At 39.9% G+C, this 17449-nt stretch overlaps 1 protein-coding gene across 1 annotated transcript in view; it reads left to right on the top strand.

The window, feature by feature from the left end:
* CPA6 (carboxypeptidase A6) overlaps nucleotides 1-17449 on the top strand; it is a gene marked incomplete at both ends in the record, with an annotated part of 265762 nt that overhangs the window by 173364 nt on the left and 74949 nt on the right. Inside the window, one exon of the mRNA XM_079722632.1 lies at nucleotides 7092-7216. Within this exon, the coding sequence (XP_079578758.1) occupies nucleotides 7092-7216 (125 nt within the window). The remainder of the gene's footprint in view (nucleotides 1-7091; nucleotides 7217-17449) is intronic.

Raw genomic sequence — 17449 nt, 5'->3', positions numbered from 1 at the left:
CCTGCTTTTCTTCCTTGTTCCTAGCCCTCGCTATACGTTTCAGCTTCGCCAGTCTGGGTAAGATGAAACTGAAGCAGGGCCTTCGTGTAGTGCCCCAAAGACTGCAGAAGCTGGTTTCTTGCCTTGCTCTTCCTTTCCTACCAAGGGGAATGCTTTCTAACTGGGATGTTCCCTCTTGGTACTGAGCAATGCTCATTTGGGGGATGGGATGATGCAGGCAAAATGAAGCTGTCTTTCTTTTCTTCTTGTGCAGTTATTCTGTTTGTTTTTTTTTTTTGGTTCCACTGTGTTGCTGAAACTTCTTAAGTAGACTCCAAATCTCACCCAAAGCTGTTTTTATTCGTGGATATCTAATTGTTGATCTTTGTTGGAGGATGGGGGCTGGGGTCTCCTATGTCACCATTTTGGTGACATCACCTATACCTACTAATCTATATAACCTGCTTTTTCACTTAATGTTATTTTTGTGAAGATATTTCAAGGCTGAGCAAAACACATTTACATTGATGTGTGTGTATATATTTACTTTGATATTATATCTCTAAATGCTGCTAATCTTTAAGTTTCATGGTTTACCTGTGTTGATTTTCTTGCCTTCTCTGTATACAGTGATTTGTGAATAATGACAGTCTTGTTTCTTCGGGTTCTTAGCCTTTTTTTTTTTTTCTTTATTCTTTTGCTGGCAGTGACCCTCAGTATGAGAATCTGTGGAACTGGCGTTAAAGTACATTTACTTTGTTTCTGACTTTAAAATGAATGCTTCTAACACTACTCTTGTATACAGATGCTTGCTGAAGATTTTTGGTAGATACTCTTTAATAGCCTAAGGAAGTACACTTTTTCAGTACTAATTTCTACAGATACTTTTTTTTCTGAGTGTATTGATATGATCATATGGCTTCTTTTCTTTAATACATTACTACTAATATGATGAAATACACTAATAATGTTAAACTAATATTGCATTCAGTAGTGATGTTAATACCTTTTTCCTATATTTAGTTTGCTAACATACATTTCTAGGGTTGGCACCTATGTTCATAAGTAAGATTGGCTTATAATCGTTTTCCTCAGGCTATTACTTTCTTGCTGCTAATATTGGTCATTTGAACCTTCATTCTTTTGTTCTTAAGCAGATGTGCTAATAATTTTTCTATTTTAAATGTTTCAAAGACCAGTTTTTGGTTTTCTTGATCCTCACCATTACTTTTGTTTTCCATTTTATCAATTTATCCTTTTTATTATGCCTTGTATTCTATTTTTTTTGTATTACTATTTTTCTAACTTCTTGATTTAGACATATGACTCATCAATTTCTCATCTTTATTCTTCTGTAACAGGATCATTTAAGGTCATAAATTTCTCTCTTAGAAATGTCCTATTTAGTTTTGATTTGTTCCTAATTTTACTACAGTGTCTTCTTTTTTTTTTTTTTTTTTTTTGCGGTACGCGGGCCTCTCACTGCCGTGGCCCCTCCCGCCGCGGAGCACAGGCTCCGGACGCGCAGGCTCAGCGGCCACGGCCCACGGGCCCAGCCGCTCCGCGGCATATGGGATCCTCCCAGACCGGGGCACGAACCCGCACCCCCCGCATCAGCAGGCGGACTCCCAACCACTGCGCCACCAGGGAGGCCCTACAGTGTCTTCTTTAACCCACAAGTTATTTAAAGTCTGTTTTTTAATTTCTAAATGTAGATATATTTTGTCATTGATTTCTAAATTTAATTACACTGTAATCAGAGAACATTTGTTTGACATGAATTCTCTGACATTTGTTAAAACTTATTTTGTAGCCTGGTATTGAGTTAATTTTCAAAAAAATTCTAAGTGTGCTTGGGAAGCAATTATGATTTTTTGGTCACTGCAATATAATGGAAGATTTATAATTTAAAATCCTGATGATATTGTCCATTTTTGCCGTATATATTTTGATACTGTTTTACTGGATACACTCAGATTGTAGTATTTCTATCTTCCTGGTATATTGAGCATTTTATCAGTATAGATGGATGTGCATATGTACATACATATGTATATAGATACAGATAGACATATTTTTATATTTGTACACTATATATAGTGATATACATATTACTGTATTATCCCCAAAAGTAGTTTTGCCCTAAATGCTTTGCTATTAATATAGTTCTACCAGCTTTTTTTTCTTATTTGTATGGTACATATCTTTTTCCATTCTTTTGTTTTCATTGTTTTTATTTTATGTCACTTGTAACCAGTGCTGAGAATACTTTTTATTATTCAATATTCATGCTCTTTTAAACTGGTGAATGTAATCCTTTTTAATTAACTATATTTACTGACGTATTATTTCTTTTTTGAAACTATTTTTTTCTGATGCGTTTTTCTGTGTTTTTGTAGACACTTTCCCTCCCTTGAAGCTCCTTTACCTTTCCCCTGTTAATAACGTAATTGTCTTAAATATTCCATCTGTATGCAGTGATAACCACATCAAAGTATCTCCAAGAGTCCTTCATTTCCTTTCTTTTTCAGGAAATTGCTCTAGCCGTTCTTTTAGATACTAGGAAGATCTTGAGTTGAATAATCCTGCTATGTGTTGAATATATTGGCTTTTACTTACAGCGGATACCTCACTCGTGTTTTATAATTGTTTTTCACGGGCTCTCCTTCAACAAGGTTTCAGATGAAAGAATTCTGCGTGGCCTGGCTTGAGGGTACATCTTTGTCTGGAGGGGTTTTGCATTTATTACCACAAACTGCCTCCTTATCAAATCTTACTGGTGTGTAGTTGCTTTGTTTTGTTTTAATTCCTACTCTTTCACTAAGGCTATTGCCCTTTGAAGTTCTAGTTTTATGCTAGAATCTCAGTTCCAGCTCCAAACTTTGGGCCCCAGGTCTCAATCTTATTCCCTGTATGGTTGTGACAGATTCCCACAATTCTGAACCTGAATTACCATTATAACTCACGTGCACACAGCCCTGGCATTTTTTCTTTATTTTAGGCTACTGGGAATTTCCCTTATGTTTGCGGGGGAACTCCACTCTACTTTTAAAGGAATGTTAATTATATTTTATTCCGTATTCTAGGTGTCTTGCAGCAGAAGAGTGTTGAAGTTTTCTAGTTCTCTCTATTGCTGGAAATGTTAAGTCCCGTGGCTCGTTGGTCATTAGCGTAAACTGTCTAAAAGCTTTTAAGATCTTTTTATTCCTGGTATTCTGAAATTTTATGATGATGTAATTTGGCGTGGGTCTATTCATTGTGCTTTCAGTAACCCCTTTTAATCTGGAAATTCATGATTTTCAGTTCTGAAAATTCTTGTATAAATGATCTGATAATGTTCTCCCTTCTACTCTGTCTTTATGACTCTCATTCATCAGATGTTGGACTTATGATTTAATTTCTTTTCTTACATTTTCTCTATTTGCCATCTTTTTACCATTTTGTGCTTCATCTTGGGAAATTTTCTCAACTTTGTTTTCTAATTATTCTATTGGATTATAAATTTCTGCTCTTTTTTATTCTCTAATTGTTCCTTTTTTAAAGCATTTTGCTACCAGGGCTACCAGGCCCTGCCTCAGGGGGACGCTGCCGGGTCACCAGGCTGCTAACCTGGTGAGCAGGTTAGCACCTCGCACTAATAGGTTAGAGGGAGGACCCCAAAATGGAGTTTGCCAGCAGCTGTGTCCTTGTGGTACCATGAGCTTCCCAAAAGGGCTGCCATCAGTATCTGTGTCCCCAGGGGGAGTCTCAGTCACACTGGCCTTCAAATCCAGACAGTCTTGGGCTCATCTTCCTTTGCAGGAGCCCAGTGTGAGGCTCGGACCCCTTGTTCCTTGAGAAGAACCCCTGCAATCGTGATTTTTCTCCTGGTTGTGGGCCATCTACCCAGGGGTGCAGTCTTGACTATACTGCACCTCCATCCCTCCTACCGTCTCATTGTGGTTCCTTCTTTATGCCTTTAGTTGTGACAAATCTTTTCTGCTAGTCTTCAGGTCATTCTCCTCCATAGCTGCTCAGTAAATAGTTGTAATTATGGTGTGCCCTTGGGAGGGGGTGAGCTCAGGGTCTTCCTACTCCACCGTGTTGGCCACCCATATGCTTTTCAGATAACAATAAGAGCAAAGTTAATAGCTTTCAAGCTGTCACTGTGTGCCAGACTCTCTGCTGTGTGTTTTACTTCTAATATTCCAGTTAATCTTAAAAACAAAAAACCTGTGGGTAGGTTTTAAAATGATCTTCACAGTACAGATGAGGAATCTAAGGCTCAGAAGTGTTAAAACCTCACCCAAAGTCACGCAGTCGATACTGCAGAGCTAGCATTCCAGCCCAGAGCCATTGGATTCCCAAGTCCGTGCTGTTGACCTTTACACTAAACTGCCTCCACCTCTTAAATAAATCTGGCTGTGACTGGTAGTCATATAAGGAAAGGAATGCATGGGAACAACCACCAGCTTCCAAGGCCAGAAGGCTCTGCAAAGGAGCATCCTTTCCTTGGAATATCAGATGGCTATTTGCAGTGAAGACCTGAGACGGCTGGCAAACAGCCTTAGGCCATCCTGACCAGGCCGGTGATACTTGGTCATCATAATCCAGGGTCACCCAATCCAGGGTCAGTTCAGAATCACTTCATCCAGATGGGATCAGGCTCTACAGAAATGATTAATGGTAACCTGCCCATGGTGGGCTGATTAGAACTTTGAAATACCTACATATATAATTCTTAGGGCAAAAAGCCCCTAACAGGACAGACCAGGATGTGAGACCCACCAACTAGACTGTCTCAAACACTAAGTCTGGAAGATGCTTCGTATTCTGAGATAGTCTCAGGAAATCCTGGAGACACTTACCCAGCCAGCAAATTATGGGCACTGGAGTTAGGCATATCCTGTGTCACCGTTTGGTAGCTGTGCATCCTTGGAAAAGTGACTTCACTCCTATGAACCTGAGTCTAGAAACACCTATAAAGTGGGTGGTACTTTACAAATCTCACGTGAGTATTACTGTCTGCTATATCTTGATACAGGCCTCTGCCTGCCACCCAGACTGAAATATCCATGTTACTTATCCAAGCACCCCTTCCCTAAAATATTACTGGAGAACAATACAATTCATTTTAATTTACTTTCCTAATATCAAAACACAGTTCCTGATTTTTGCAAATTCTTTTTTGTTGGTTTCTTTTAGACCAACTGTTTTCTGATGACGTTTCCTAGGAAGCCTTCTCCAGGTCAGGCCATAGGGTCTGTTTCTTCCATGGAATTTTCCTATGGGGAAGCTACTCTCTCTACTCTCTTCTGTGGGATGAGGGTTCTTATTTTAGCATATGCCCCAGAAAACAGCACTTACAGACTCATCACCAGAGTGGTTGTTCAGATATTTCAGGTTCCTGTGGCTCTCCACCCTCTAAATAGAGCACTGCTTCCTCATCTCCACAGGTATTAGGTGATACACCTTAATATCAAAATCTGTCTCTGTAATGGGTTTAGAGGCAAAGATGATTAAAGGATTAGAAAATCTAACAGGTAGAGAAAAGTGCTTTATCTCACAAGGGCAAGAAATCAGCCATTCCTCACTGAAGAATAGAACAAGAAAAAATGAAAAGTGTGCTGTGGTGTAAAGGATTAAGAAAATGTCTGACAATCTTGTCAAATGTGGATATGAGTTAAATTAGGATAGTGTCGACTCTCCTCTTTGGGAAACATAAAAGATGTCGTTTAGATGCATCAGATGGGGACAGTTGGGTCCAGTCCTAGATGTATCCTTGCCCAAGGGCCGACAGATGGATCAAATGAACTCTCAGCATCCCTCCCAGCCCCACATTTGTGCTATGCTTGTTGGATTAGCATGTTAGTTGAGTCAGAGTTGTCCTTGCAGGTTAGCGGAGGAGTAAGCTTCTTGAAAGAAAAACAGGTAAATTCATTGTCCCCACAATAAATGCCTCTCTACCCTGTTCCAGATGAAATTATACCACCAGGGGTGTATTTCCTTCAGTCCCGAAATATTTTCGGTCTTCTAGAGTTCCCTAACAGAATGCGGACACTGACACCTAAGTAAAGATGAAGTAACTAAACTTTATCAGATAAGGTCTTAGCAGAGATCAAGATCCTGCAGCAGACCAAGACGGGAAACGCAGGAAGAGGGAGTCCCAAATAGGAGACGTAGGCGTGACTGCACAGGTAAACTGTACCGTATTGAAAATGTAGCTCTTGGCTTGTGCAGAAGATGGGGCTGTCCTCCATCCCCACTGAATTCAGTCATTCTTTCAATGCCTGTGCAGCTCCTACCAGGCATGGAGCACTAGACAAGCCCTGGGAACACTGCTGTAAGCCAAACATGGTTCCAGCATTCCTACAAAACACTGAACACGTGATGAACATGTAGTCAGTTACCCTGTGGGGTCTACACTCACTCATGCAGCAAATAACGACTGAGTTGCTGATATGCACAAGGCATCATTTCGGGCGCTTGGAATGGGGTGGTAACCAAGTGGACAAATCCTTTGCCCTCGTGGAGCTTACATTCTGGTAGGAGGCAGTTACGTGATGAAAGAAGCATGAGGTGCTCTAAGAACTATGACAGGGAGCCCTACCCTAGCTAAGTCCCCCCCGAGAAAGGCATGTTTCTACTGACATATGAAGGCTGAGGAGGAACGGGTGAACAGGCATAAAGTCGCGGGGGGAGGTGGCATCAGGAGAATGCTCCATTTAAAGTTACCAAACGTCAAGCTACCATGATTTGCCTGTATAGTAGGATGAAGGGTCACTTATATCTTTCTCTTTCTTACTAGTATTCAAATATTTGTGCAATAAATAACTTTAAGCAATATCAAAGTCATACTTAAAACTATTTTACCTCATTTTTATCTTGTGACTTTAATGGATTGGTCTTTAAACTATTACTTGTAAACGATCACATTCTATATGGCTGTCATATAACTTGGACACTAAACAAAATCAACTAGGAGTTTTACCCTGATGATGTAAGCATTGAGTCTAATTCTAAAATGTGTTTGGTATTGCTGTATGCAAACAAGACAACATGTTTGACATTGTGACATGGATCTTTCCCCACCTACATTGAATATGAATTATAGGTTGGTTCCTGCACTACAGGTGGACCTGTGGCAGCCCAGCAGTATCTCCCAGGTATCAGAGGGAACAGTTACTGATGTCCATATTCCCCACAATGGTTCCCGAGCCCTGTTAGCCTTCCTACAGGAAACCAACATCCAGTACAAGTAAGCATGCTTTTTCCTTGCTTAATTCATTTATACTCAGTTGAACTGAATGATAACTGTATTCAGGTTATACATTAAGTGCCAACAACTATGTTTCAGGTTCTATTTTTCACATTGGGGAAACCAACATGAATATAACACAGTTATATTTGCCTTTCATGAGCTTCTTATTAGTGTAATGGGGGAGGGGGAAGCAACCACACTTCCCTGTCATTTCACCATTACCTGTAAGTAATCAAACATGGAAGCATTTCACTGTGTGAGGAAAGGAGAGTAGCTTATCCATGCCTACAAGGTGGATAGGGAGACAGGGACAGAAAAAAGCCAGACTCTGCAGGAGCTGTGTTAGGCAAAGGATGAGACTCAGGACCTTGAAGGCAGAGGGGACAATGCAAGCAAAGGCAAGAAGCAGCATAGTATGTGTGCAGGGAACTGGTATAAGTTGGGGAGCAGAAAGAAAAGATGCTGGAGAAGTGGGGGGAGGCCAGGTTGTGGGCAGCCTGCTGTTCAGTTAGGAGCTCAGACCTCATCTTGTGGGTGATGCTGCACAACTGGAGGATGTCAGCAAGGGAACCACATGTAAGTGGGCGGAGGAGCAGTATGAGGCTACAGGAGTGATCCAGACGAGAGAGAACGAGGCCCCTGAGTCAGGACCGGAGTCCTAGGATCGAGAGAGAACTCCAAAATATGGTTCAGAAGCAAAACCACCTGGACTCTGCACTTGTTTGGATGGAGGTGGAAGAGGAGGAATCAGGGATGACTCCAAGTCTTCTGTCTTTGGTGACTGAACAGACAGATTTGGATATTTTGAAGGTTTTGTTTTTTTGTTTTTTTAAGGAATAGTTAAGTGGTAAGAATGGAACAAGTGGAAAGTAGTCGCAGGAGTCAAAGAAGAAACAAAAACCTTTTGAGAGAAAGGATGTCAGTGGCACCAAGTGCTGCAGGGATATCCTGCCAGAAAAGGATCGATCAGTTTCCTTTGGATTTGATGATGGAAATTGCACTGGTAACTCGAATGTAGCGTTAGATTGTTAGGAGCAGAAGACAGAAAAGTGAACAGGACGTGAGAACATGGAGCAGCAGAGCAGACTATTCTACTGCTCTTAGAAGTTACAACAGGGAGAGAGGCAGAGGGTGAGGAGGGACTACAGGAAGATGCTACATCAGTGGATGCTTGAGACGGGGCATGTTAGGGTAAGGAGGCAATTTGGGCCTGTAGGCTGAGGGGAAGGACCAGCAAGGAAGGAGACGTTGATGATGCAGGAAAGCATGCACAGGTGAGGGAGGGGGTTTGAACACTAGTGAAAGATAGCTTATCCTAGAAGACCAAAGAGGTAACTGTGGATCTAGTTAAGGTTGTGGAGAAGAGAGTCAACAAGTTTAAAGAGATCATAACTGACAGCCAAATTATCTGAAGTGAGAAGCAAAATTTATCTACTCTGAGTAAAGAAATAGGGGTTAAAGAGTGTTGCGAGAGAAAAATCAGGGTAAGAACCAATAATAGTGGTGGTTGCAGAGAAGAGAGATTGCAGTACTGATACAGACTTGAGGTTTTCTTGGTTAGGACCACAAAAAGATCAGGGTGGAGGGAAGTTGAGGTTCCTAGTGAGATACTAGCTCAAGTATTCATCCATGGGGTCTAGTCTGGACAGGAAGGGAGGAGAGTCTAGGAAGAATGATGGGACAAGACGGGAGAATCAAGGGTATTAAGATCTTTATATTTAAAACAGGTGTGAGGGCAACAAACTGGAAGGAAAGAAGTTTTGATAAAGTGTAGGCTATTGGATGTTAATAGTTCTGGGGAAGAACATTTATGGCTGGCGACAAGATTATAGGGGTAGCAATGAAGGAGATGGCTGAGGTGGAGGTCATTGAGGCTGATGCAGTCAAAAATGAGTGGGCTAGCAATTATACTCCAATAAAGATGTTATAAATAAATGGAAAGGGGAAAGGAAAGGAAAGGAAGAATGAGTGGGCTTAATCACCAGAAAACCATCCCAGCAGTCTTGAATCTCCTTGGCTTATGGCTAGATTAGAGGTGGAGGGAGAGAATGTACTCCTGGGACAGGAAATACCAGCTTGGAGGTAAGCAACCAGGAATGACCTGATGCTGGAGGATGAGCTTTTCCTGGAAGTTAGAAGATGAATGGGGCAGCACCCATGGGAGCCCAGGAGGATGCTGACCTCCCTCCCTTCTGGCTCCATGGTTGGAGAAGTGGGAGAAGAGAGAGCCACAGAAGAATCTGTGTCCTTGAGAAAGTCTGGTTTCTATTGGGGCAAGAATATGAGAAGAGAGAGTTCTCTGAAGAGACTGGAGGATGTAGGAATTTTATTTACAATCAAAGAGGGATTCCAACAGGCACAAGGCAAAAGGATGTGGTGAAGAGATGGAGAGTCAGTGTAGAATCTGGGGGCAGGGGGAGAAACACAGGCTAGTGAATTAGTGAGAAGGGAATGAGTGAGTTACCTTTTGTTTGGAACCCTAGGATTTCAGGGCTGAGAGGCATGATTGTAAATGACTAACCTCAACTACTCCAACTTTTCAGCAAGTGATTGTACTGCCCAAACTGGCAGAAAGATCCCTGATGATGTCTGACGAGGCCTGGGAAGGGTTCATGGCTCTGAGTCAATGGTGAGGACCCTAGTCTCGGTGGAAGGCTGGGCCAAGGGGTGCAAAGGGGCTGTGACATCCCTCCCTGGTCCACACAAATACCTACCTGCCAGAGACATATTTACAGGCTTATTAAAATACTTATAGGCTTTTTGCAGAAAGGTATTTTATCTGTGTTTCTAGAACAGGGTAGAGTCAAAGCTGTGCATAAAACTCTTGTTCATATTGAACACATTTTAGTCATTGCTGTAGCTTTGAAAGCATGCTTTGATTCTCTGATTGCCTTTCAGGGAAGTGCTTATATATCTATAGGTCCTCAGTAAAAACTCACATGCCTCATTAATTATTATTTGGAAGAAAAGAATATACCAGTTATTAATTATTATTTAGAAGAATATACCAGTTATTTTAACAAGTGTCTGTTTCCTGCCATTCAATATAGGTCATGTGGAACTGATACAGAATCAAATATCACCCTTTATTCCACAGAGAAGAGAGTCTAAAAAATATCACCCTTTATTCCACAGAGAAGAGAGTCTAAAAAACGAGTGTTTTAAACCCGTTGTCTCCTCATGGAGAGTACTCATTTAGAATTATTCATTTTGTTGTTGCCAAGATAATAACAGAGAACAGTCAGTTAAGCTCCACGGGGCTGGTAGGTAGAGATCATTTTAATTGACTTTTAGTATTGTAGCCAGGGGTATTTTCAAAAGATGATCATTTACTCTGTACAACTGTACATATAGTTACAGTCACCTTTATGTGACCGCATGTGTCTGGCCCCAGGTGATCCAGCCCTCTTAACGATATGACATAGGAGATGACTCCCTTTGCCATAAAAAGAATTTCAAACATTTTGAAAATTAAATACCTTTAAAATTTCAAATTTTGACCACCGCTCTTCTCCTCCCTGGAAGCTTTGGGGAGGTAGTTTTGTACCAAGTGATGACATCACTTGGAGAGTCCTTAATAGATCTAGGAGTCGCTATTTTAGGAGTGCATACAATTGGGGTAGAAATAATAACCAGCCATAAGGAACTAAGAAACTACAACAGTTTAAAAAAGCCATTTTGGGGCTTCCCTGGTGGCGCAGTGGTTGGGAATCCGCCTGCCAATGCAGGGGACACGGGTTCGTCCCATGGTCCGGGAAGATTCCACACGCTGCGGAGCAGCTGGGCCCGTTGAGCCATGGCCGCTGAGCCTGCGCGTCCGGAGCCTGTGCTCCGCAACGGGAGAGGCCACGACAGTGAGGCCCGCGTACCGCAAAAAAAAAAAAAAAAAAAAAAAAAGGCCATTTTGGGCTCCATTTCCTGAGCTTTTCGTCAACTTACTGGTTTCCAGTTGCCTACTTGACAAGGACCAAGCAGGCAGACCTGGTGTGACAGCCCAGCAGTCAGGAAGCTGTTGCTGTGCTACTGCTGCCACCACTGTCGTTACCATAATTGCCTCTCATGCCAGGAAGCTGGTGAGTAGACCCTGGAGTTCTGAGTCCAGCCACCTGACTGCCTCTAAACAGTCACACCTCTGCAACCTCGACACGCCACAGCAACAGCAGCAGGAGATGGCCTCTGCCTCGTTCTTAACTTCCTGTCTTGTGAGAGTTCACAGATTTGTACCCAGAATCACAGGTGCAAGAGAGTCGAGGAAAAGTACTTTTCAGCTTCCTAGCCCTTTCAGCACAGGAAGTCCAAAGAGGGCATAGGCATAAATGCTGAGAGGCAGTTGACCACATCCAGTAGACACACTCAAGAGAGAGAGGAAGCAAGGACCAGCTGTATTCTAATACTCTCTTCCACTTTTATCTAGTATAGAACCTAAGAGGACTGACAGCCATCAGTTTCCAGATTAATTAGCCTAAATTACTGGTTTCCAGATGTTAGCCTGACAATATATTAAATCACCTGGTGAGCTTTTTAGAAAGGCCCAATACCTATGAACAGGAGATTCTTGTCTAAGTAAGGCTCAGTGTGGCATATTTTTTAAAGCTCATGGGTGATTTTAAAGCAGCCCATCTTGAGAATCACTGGCCTAAATGAATGGATGAATACTGGGGATCCAAAGGCCAGCTCTATTTAGGGCACTTGGAATCTTTAAAATAAAACTGAGAAGCTTAAGAGTTGATTCATCAAAGAAACTAATACCCAACTAGAGTGATTCCACAACCTCAGACTCTAAAACTTCATCATTTACTTTGGTTAAAACACTAGCAAACTTGACTAGAAAATACTAAGGTAAATATTTTGTAGGAGCAATTATCCATTAGAATTATTTTGACAGTTCATTTCGTTATGTGATTAGTAATATGTTTATCATTATCTGTTGATAAATGACTTAAGAATCTAATCAATTAAGGAGCATAGTTTTTCATACTGAAACTCCTGAGAAAATATTAGCTTTCTAAGGGGTACAGTGGTGGTTCTACCAAGAGTTTCCAAACAAGCAGATGTATCAGCATCAGAACTTTCTGGTGATGAATATGAGGAATTGGTCTTACCTTGAGGGGAAACAAGTTATCTGTGCTTGTGTATACTGGGTTGGCCAAAAAGTTCGTTCACATTTTCCTGATGTTGCAGGAAAACCCGAATGAACTTTTTGGCCAGCCCAGTATTTAGAAAGTCTGTCCATTTTGGAAATAATGCAAAAGTAATACACTAGAGCTCAATTCTGTAAACATGCTGTAAAGGTTTTTATAATTTTGAAAACTATTTTGTATGTATTCATTTATCTTTTTAAACTGGAAATTCAGAAGGAGATTCTTCTGTAGGTTGCTGGTTATGGCAAATCTATTTTTTTTTTTTCCCCTTACTTTCCTGAAATAGAGAAAAGTAGCCAGGAGAAATGGATAGATGGTACTGGCAAGGGAAAGACAGCTGGAAATTGCCTACTGTAACTGGAATTTGTTGACAGTTTATAACCAACCAACTCAGCCATAATCAAACTCGCATTTTTCTTGACCACCCCAGATTCGCACACAACACAAGAAGATTGGACATTGACGAAGAAGTTCATTTGGTTCTTTACACCCACACTGGCAATATTGTAAAGTTCTTTAATCCATACAAACCTACTTTCATCTGTAACTCCTTTCTTTGAGGGAAGAAAGAAAGAACTAATACAGATCGTATTCAGACTGACAATCTAAACTCCACTCATATTTTGAGCCATGGCAAGCAGCTACCAAGCAAATTTACCAACGTGGTGCCACCACACCTTACCTTGATTTTTAATGTTTCTAATTTTAAAGGTTGAAAATTGAAACAAAAAGAACAGTAAGCTGATGATAAATTCCAGATTAAGTGCTTTGTCCACTGTGGGTCCTTGGTAAATAACAAATGAGTACATCAAAAGGAATTTCCTACACCCAGCATGACCCTAAGTAAATCTACTTCCTTTGAGGACCAAAAAGTATTTATTCAAGTAATTCAAGATAATTTTTTTTACCAAGTGTCTTACATAGGTCAACTTTGAAACTCATTTAAAAATGCCATTACACGTTCTTTTAATGGCACTGAAACCACTAAGCCACAGGTTCTTCGTAAAGATAAAATATGAAAGCAAAGCTTTTTAGCTACCTTCCAGGCCCAGGAAAAATCACCGAGAGTCTCTTTAACATCTTTACGTAAAGGAGTGAGCACCTTGTTACTTCATGGCTCTAGTTAGAGGAGATTGGTGAGTACTGGGGTCACAAGCCTATATCTAGCTCAGGGGTCTCATCAAGAACACCAGTCCCTCCCATCAGGAAACTTACACAAACCTCTTAGATAGCCTCATCTACCAGAGGGCAGACAGCAGAAGCAAGAAGAACTACAATCCTGCAGCCTGTGGAACAAAATCCACATTCACAGAAAGATAGACAAGATGAAAAGGCAGATGGCTATGTACCAGATGAAGGAACAAGATAAAACCCCAGAAAAACAACTAAATGACATGGAGATAGTCAACCTTCTAGAAAAAGAATTCACAGTAATGATAGTGAAGATGATCCAGGACCTCAGAAAAACAATGGAGGCAAAGATCAAGAAGATGCAAGAAATGTTTAACAAAGACCTAGAAGAATTAAAGAACAAACAGAGACGAACAATACAATAACTGAAATGAAAACTACAATAGAAGGAATCAATAGCAGAATAACTGAGGCAGAAGAATGGATAAGTGACCTGGAAGACAGAATGGTGGAATTCACTGCTGCAGAACAGAATAAAGAATGAAAAGAAATGAAGACAGCCTAAGAGACCTCTGGGACAACATTAAACGCAACAATATTTGCATTATAGGGGTCCCAGAAGGAAAAGAGAGAGAGAAGGGACCAGAGAAAATATTTGAAGAGATTATAGTCAAAAACTTCCCTAACGTGGGAAAGGAAATAGTCACCCAAGTCCAGGAAGCACAGCGACTCCCATACAGGATAAACCCAAGGAGAAACATGCCAAAACACATAGTAATCAAATTGGCAAAAATTAAAGAAAAAGAAAAATTACTGAAAGCAAGGGAAAAACGACAAATAACATACAAGGGAACTCCCATAAGGTTAACAGCTGATTTCTCAGCAGAAACTCTACAAGCCAGAAGGGAGTGGCATGATATACTTAAAGTGATGAAAGGGAAGAAACTACAACCAAGATTACTCTACCCAGCGAGAATCTCATTCAGGTTCAAAGGAGAAATCAAAAGCTTTACAGACAAGCAAAAGCTAAGAGAATTCAGCACCACCAAACGAGCTCTACAACAAATGCTAAAGGAACTTCTCTAAGTGGGAAACACAAGAGAAGAAAAGGACCTAAAAAAACAAACCCAAAACAATTAAGAAAATGGTAACAGGAACAGACATACCAATAATTACCTTAAATGTGAATGGATTAAGTGCTCCAACCAAAAGACACAGGCTTGCTGAATGGATATAAAAACAAGACCCATATATATGCTATCTACAAGAGACCCACTTCAGACCTAGGGACACATACAGACTGAAAGTGAGGGGATGGAAAAAGATATTCCATGCAAATGAAAATCAAAAGAAATATGGAGTAGCTATACTCACATCAGATAAAATAGACTTTAAAATAAAGAATGTTACAAGAGACAAGGAAGGACACTACATAATGATCAAGGGATCAATTCAAGAAGAAGATATAACAATTATAAATATATATGCACCCAACATAGGAGCACCTCAATACATAAGGCAACTGCTAACAGCTATAAAATAGGAAATCGACAGTAATACAATAATAGTGGGGAACTTTAACACCTCACACCAATGGACAGATCATCCAAAATGAAAATAAATAAGGAAACAGAAGCATTAAATGACACAATAGACCAGATAGATTTAATTGATATTTATAGGACATTCCATCCAAAATAGCAAATTACACTTTCTTCTCAAGTGCACACAGAACATTCTCCAGGATAGATCACATCTTGGCTCACAAATCAAGCCTCAGTAAATTTAAGAAAATTGAAATCATATGAAGCATCTTTTCTGACCACAACAGTATGAGATTAGAAATGAATTACAGGGAAAAAAACATAAAAAACACAAACACGTGGAGGTTAAACAATACGATACTAAATAACCAAGAGATCACTGAAGAAATCAAAAAATACCTAGAGACAAATGACAATGAAAACACGACAATCCAAAACCTATGGGATGCAGCAAAAGCAGTTCTAAGAGGGAAGTTTATAGCAACACAATCCTACCTCAAAAAACAAGAAAAATCTCAAATAAACAATCTAACCTTACACCTAAAGGAACTAGAGAAAGAAGAACAAAACCCAAAGTTAGCAGAAGGAAAGAAATCATCAATATCAGAGCAGAAATAAATGAAATAGAAACAAAACAATAGCAAAGATCAATAAAACTAAAAGCTAGTTCTTTGAGAAGATAAACAAAATTGATAAACCATTAGCCAGACTCATCAAGAAAAAGAGGGAGAGGACTCAAATCAATAAAACTAGAAATTAAAAAGGAGAAGATACAACAGACACCACAGAAAATACAAAGCATCCTAAGAGACTACTACAAGCAACTCTATGCCAATAAAATGGACAACCTAGAAGAAATGGACAAATTCTTAGAAATGTATAACCTTCCAAGACTGAACCAGGAAGAAATAGAAAATATGAACAGACCAATCACAAGTAATGAAATTGAAACTGTGATTAAAAATCTTCCAACAAACAAAAGTCCAGGACCAGATGGCTTCACAGGTGAATTCTATCAAGCATTTAGAGAAGAGCTAACACCCATCCTTCTCAAACTCTTACAAAAAATTGCAGAGGAAGGAACACTCCCAAACTCATTCTATGAGACCACCATCACCCTGATACCAAAACCAGACAAAGATGTCACAAAAAAAGAAAACTACAGGCCAATATCACTGATGAATATAGATGCAAAAATCCTCAAAAAAATACTAGCAAACAGAATCCAACAGCACATTAAAAGGATCATACACCATGATCAAGTGGGATTTATCCCAGGGATGCAAGGATTCTTCAATATACGCAAATCAATCAGTGTGATACACCATATTAACAAACTGAAGAATAAAAACCATATGATCATCTCAATAGATGCAGAAAAACCTTTTGACAAAATTCAACACCCATTTATGATAAAAACTCTCCAGAAAGTGGGCATAGAGGGAACCTACCTCAACATAATAAAGGCCATATACGACAAACCCACAGCAAACATCATTCTCAGTGGTGAAAAACTGAAAGCATTTCCTCTAAGATCAGGAAAAAGACAAGGATGTCCACTCTCACCACTGTTATTCAACAGAGTTTTGGAAGTCCTAGCCACGGCAATCAGAGAAGAAAAAGAAATAAAAGGAATACAAATTGGAAAAGAAAAGTAAAACTGTCACTGTATGCAGATGACATGATACTATACATAGAGAATCCTAAAAATGCCACCAGAAAACTATTAGAGCTAATCAAAGAATTTGGTAAAGTTGCAGTATATAAAATTAATGCACAGAAATCTCTTGCATTCCTATACACTAATGATGAAAAATCTGAAAGAGAAATTAAGGAAACACTCCGATTTACCACTGCAACAAAAAGAATAAAATATCTAGGAATAAACCTACCTAGGGAGACAAAAAACCTGTATGCAGAAAACTGTAAGACACTGATGAAAGAAATTAAAGATGATACCAACAGATGGAGAGAGATACCATGTTCTTGGATTGGAAGAATCAACATTGTGAAAATGACTCTACTACCCAAAGCAATCTACAGATTCAATGCAATCCCTATCAAATTACCAATAGCATTTTTTACAGAACTAGAACAAAATATCTTAAAATTTGTATGGAGACACAAAAGACCCCGAATAGCCAAAGCAGTCTTGAGGGAAAAAAACGGAGCTGGAGGAATCAGACTCCCTGACTTCAGACTATACTGCAAAGCTACAATCATCAAGACAATATGGTACTGGCACAAAAACAGAAACATAGATCAATGGAACAAGATAGAAAGCTCAGAGATAAACCCACACACCTATGGTCAACTAATCTATGACAAAGGAGGCAAGGATATACAGTGGAGAAAAGACAGTCTCTTCAATAAGTGGTGCTGGGAAAACTAGACAGCTCATGTAAAAGAATGAA

This window comes from Hyperoodon ampullatus (genome assembly GCF_949752795.1).
Source record: "Hyperoodon ampullatus genome assembly, chromosome: 17".
In the NCBI taxonomy this organism is placed as follows: Eukaryota; Metazoa; Chordata; class Mammalia; order Artiodactyla; family Ziphiidae; genus Hyperoodon; species Hyperoodon ampullatus.
Note: the sequence above shows the minus strand (reverse complement) of the source record. Positions and strands in the feature narration are given on the sequence as shown.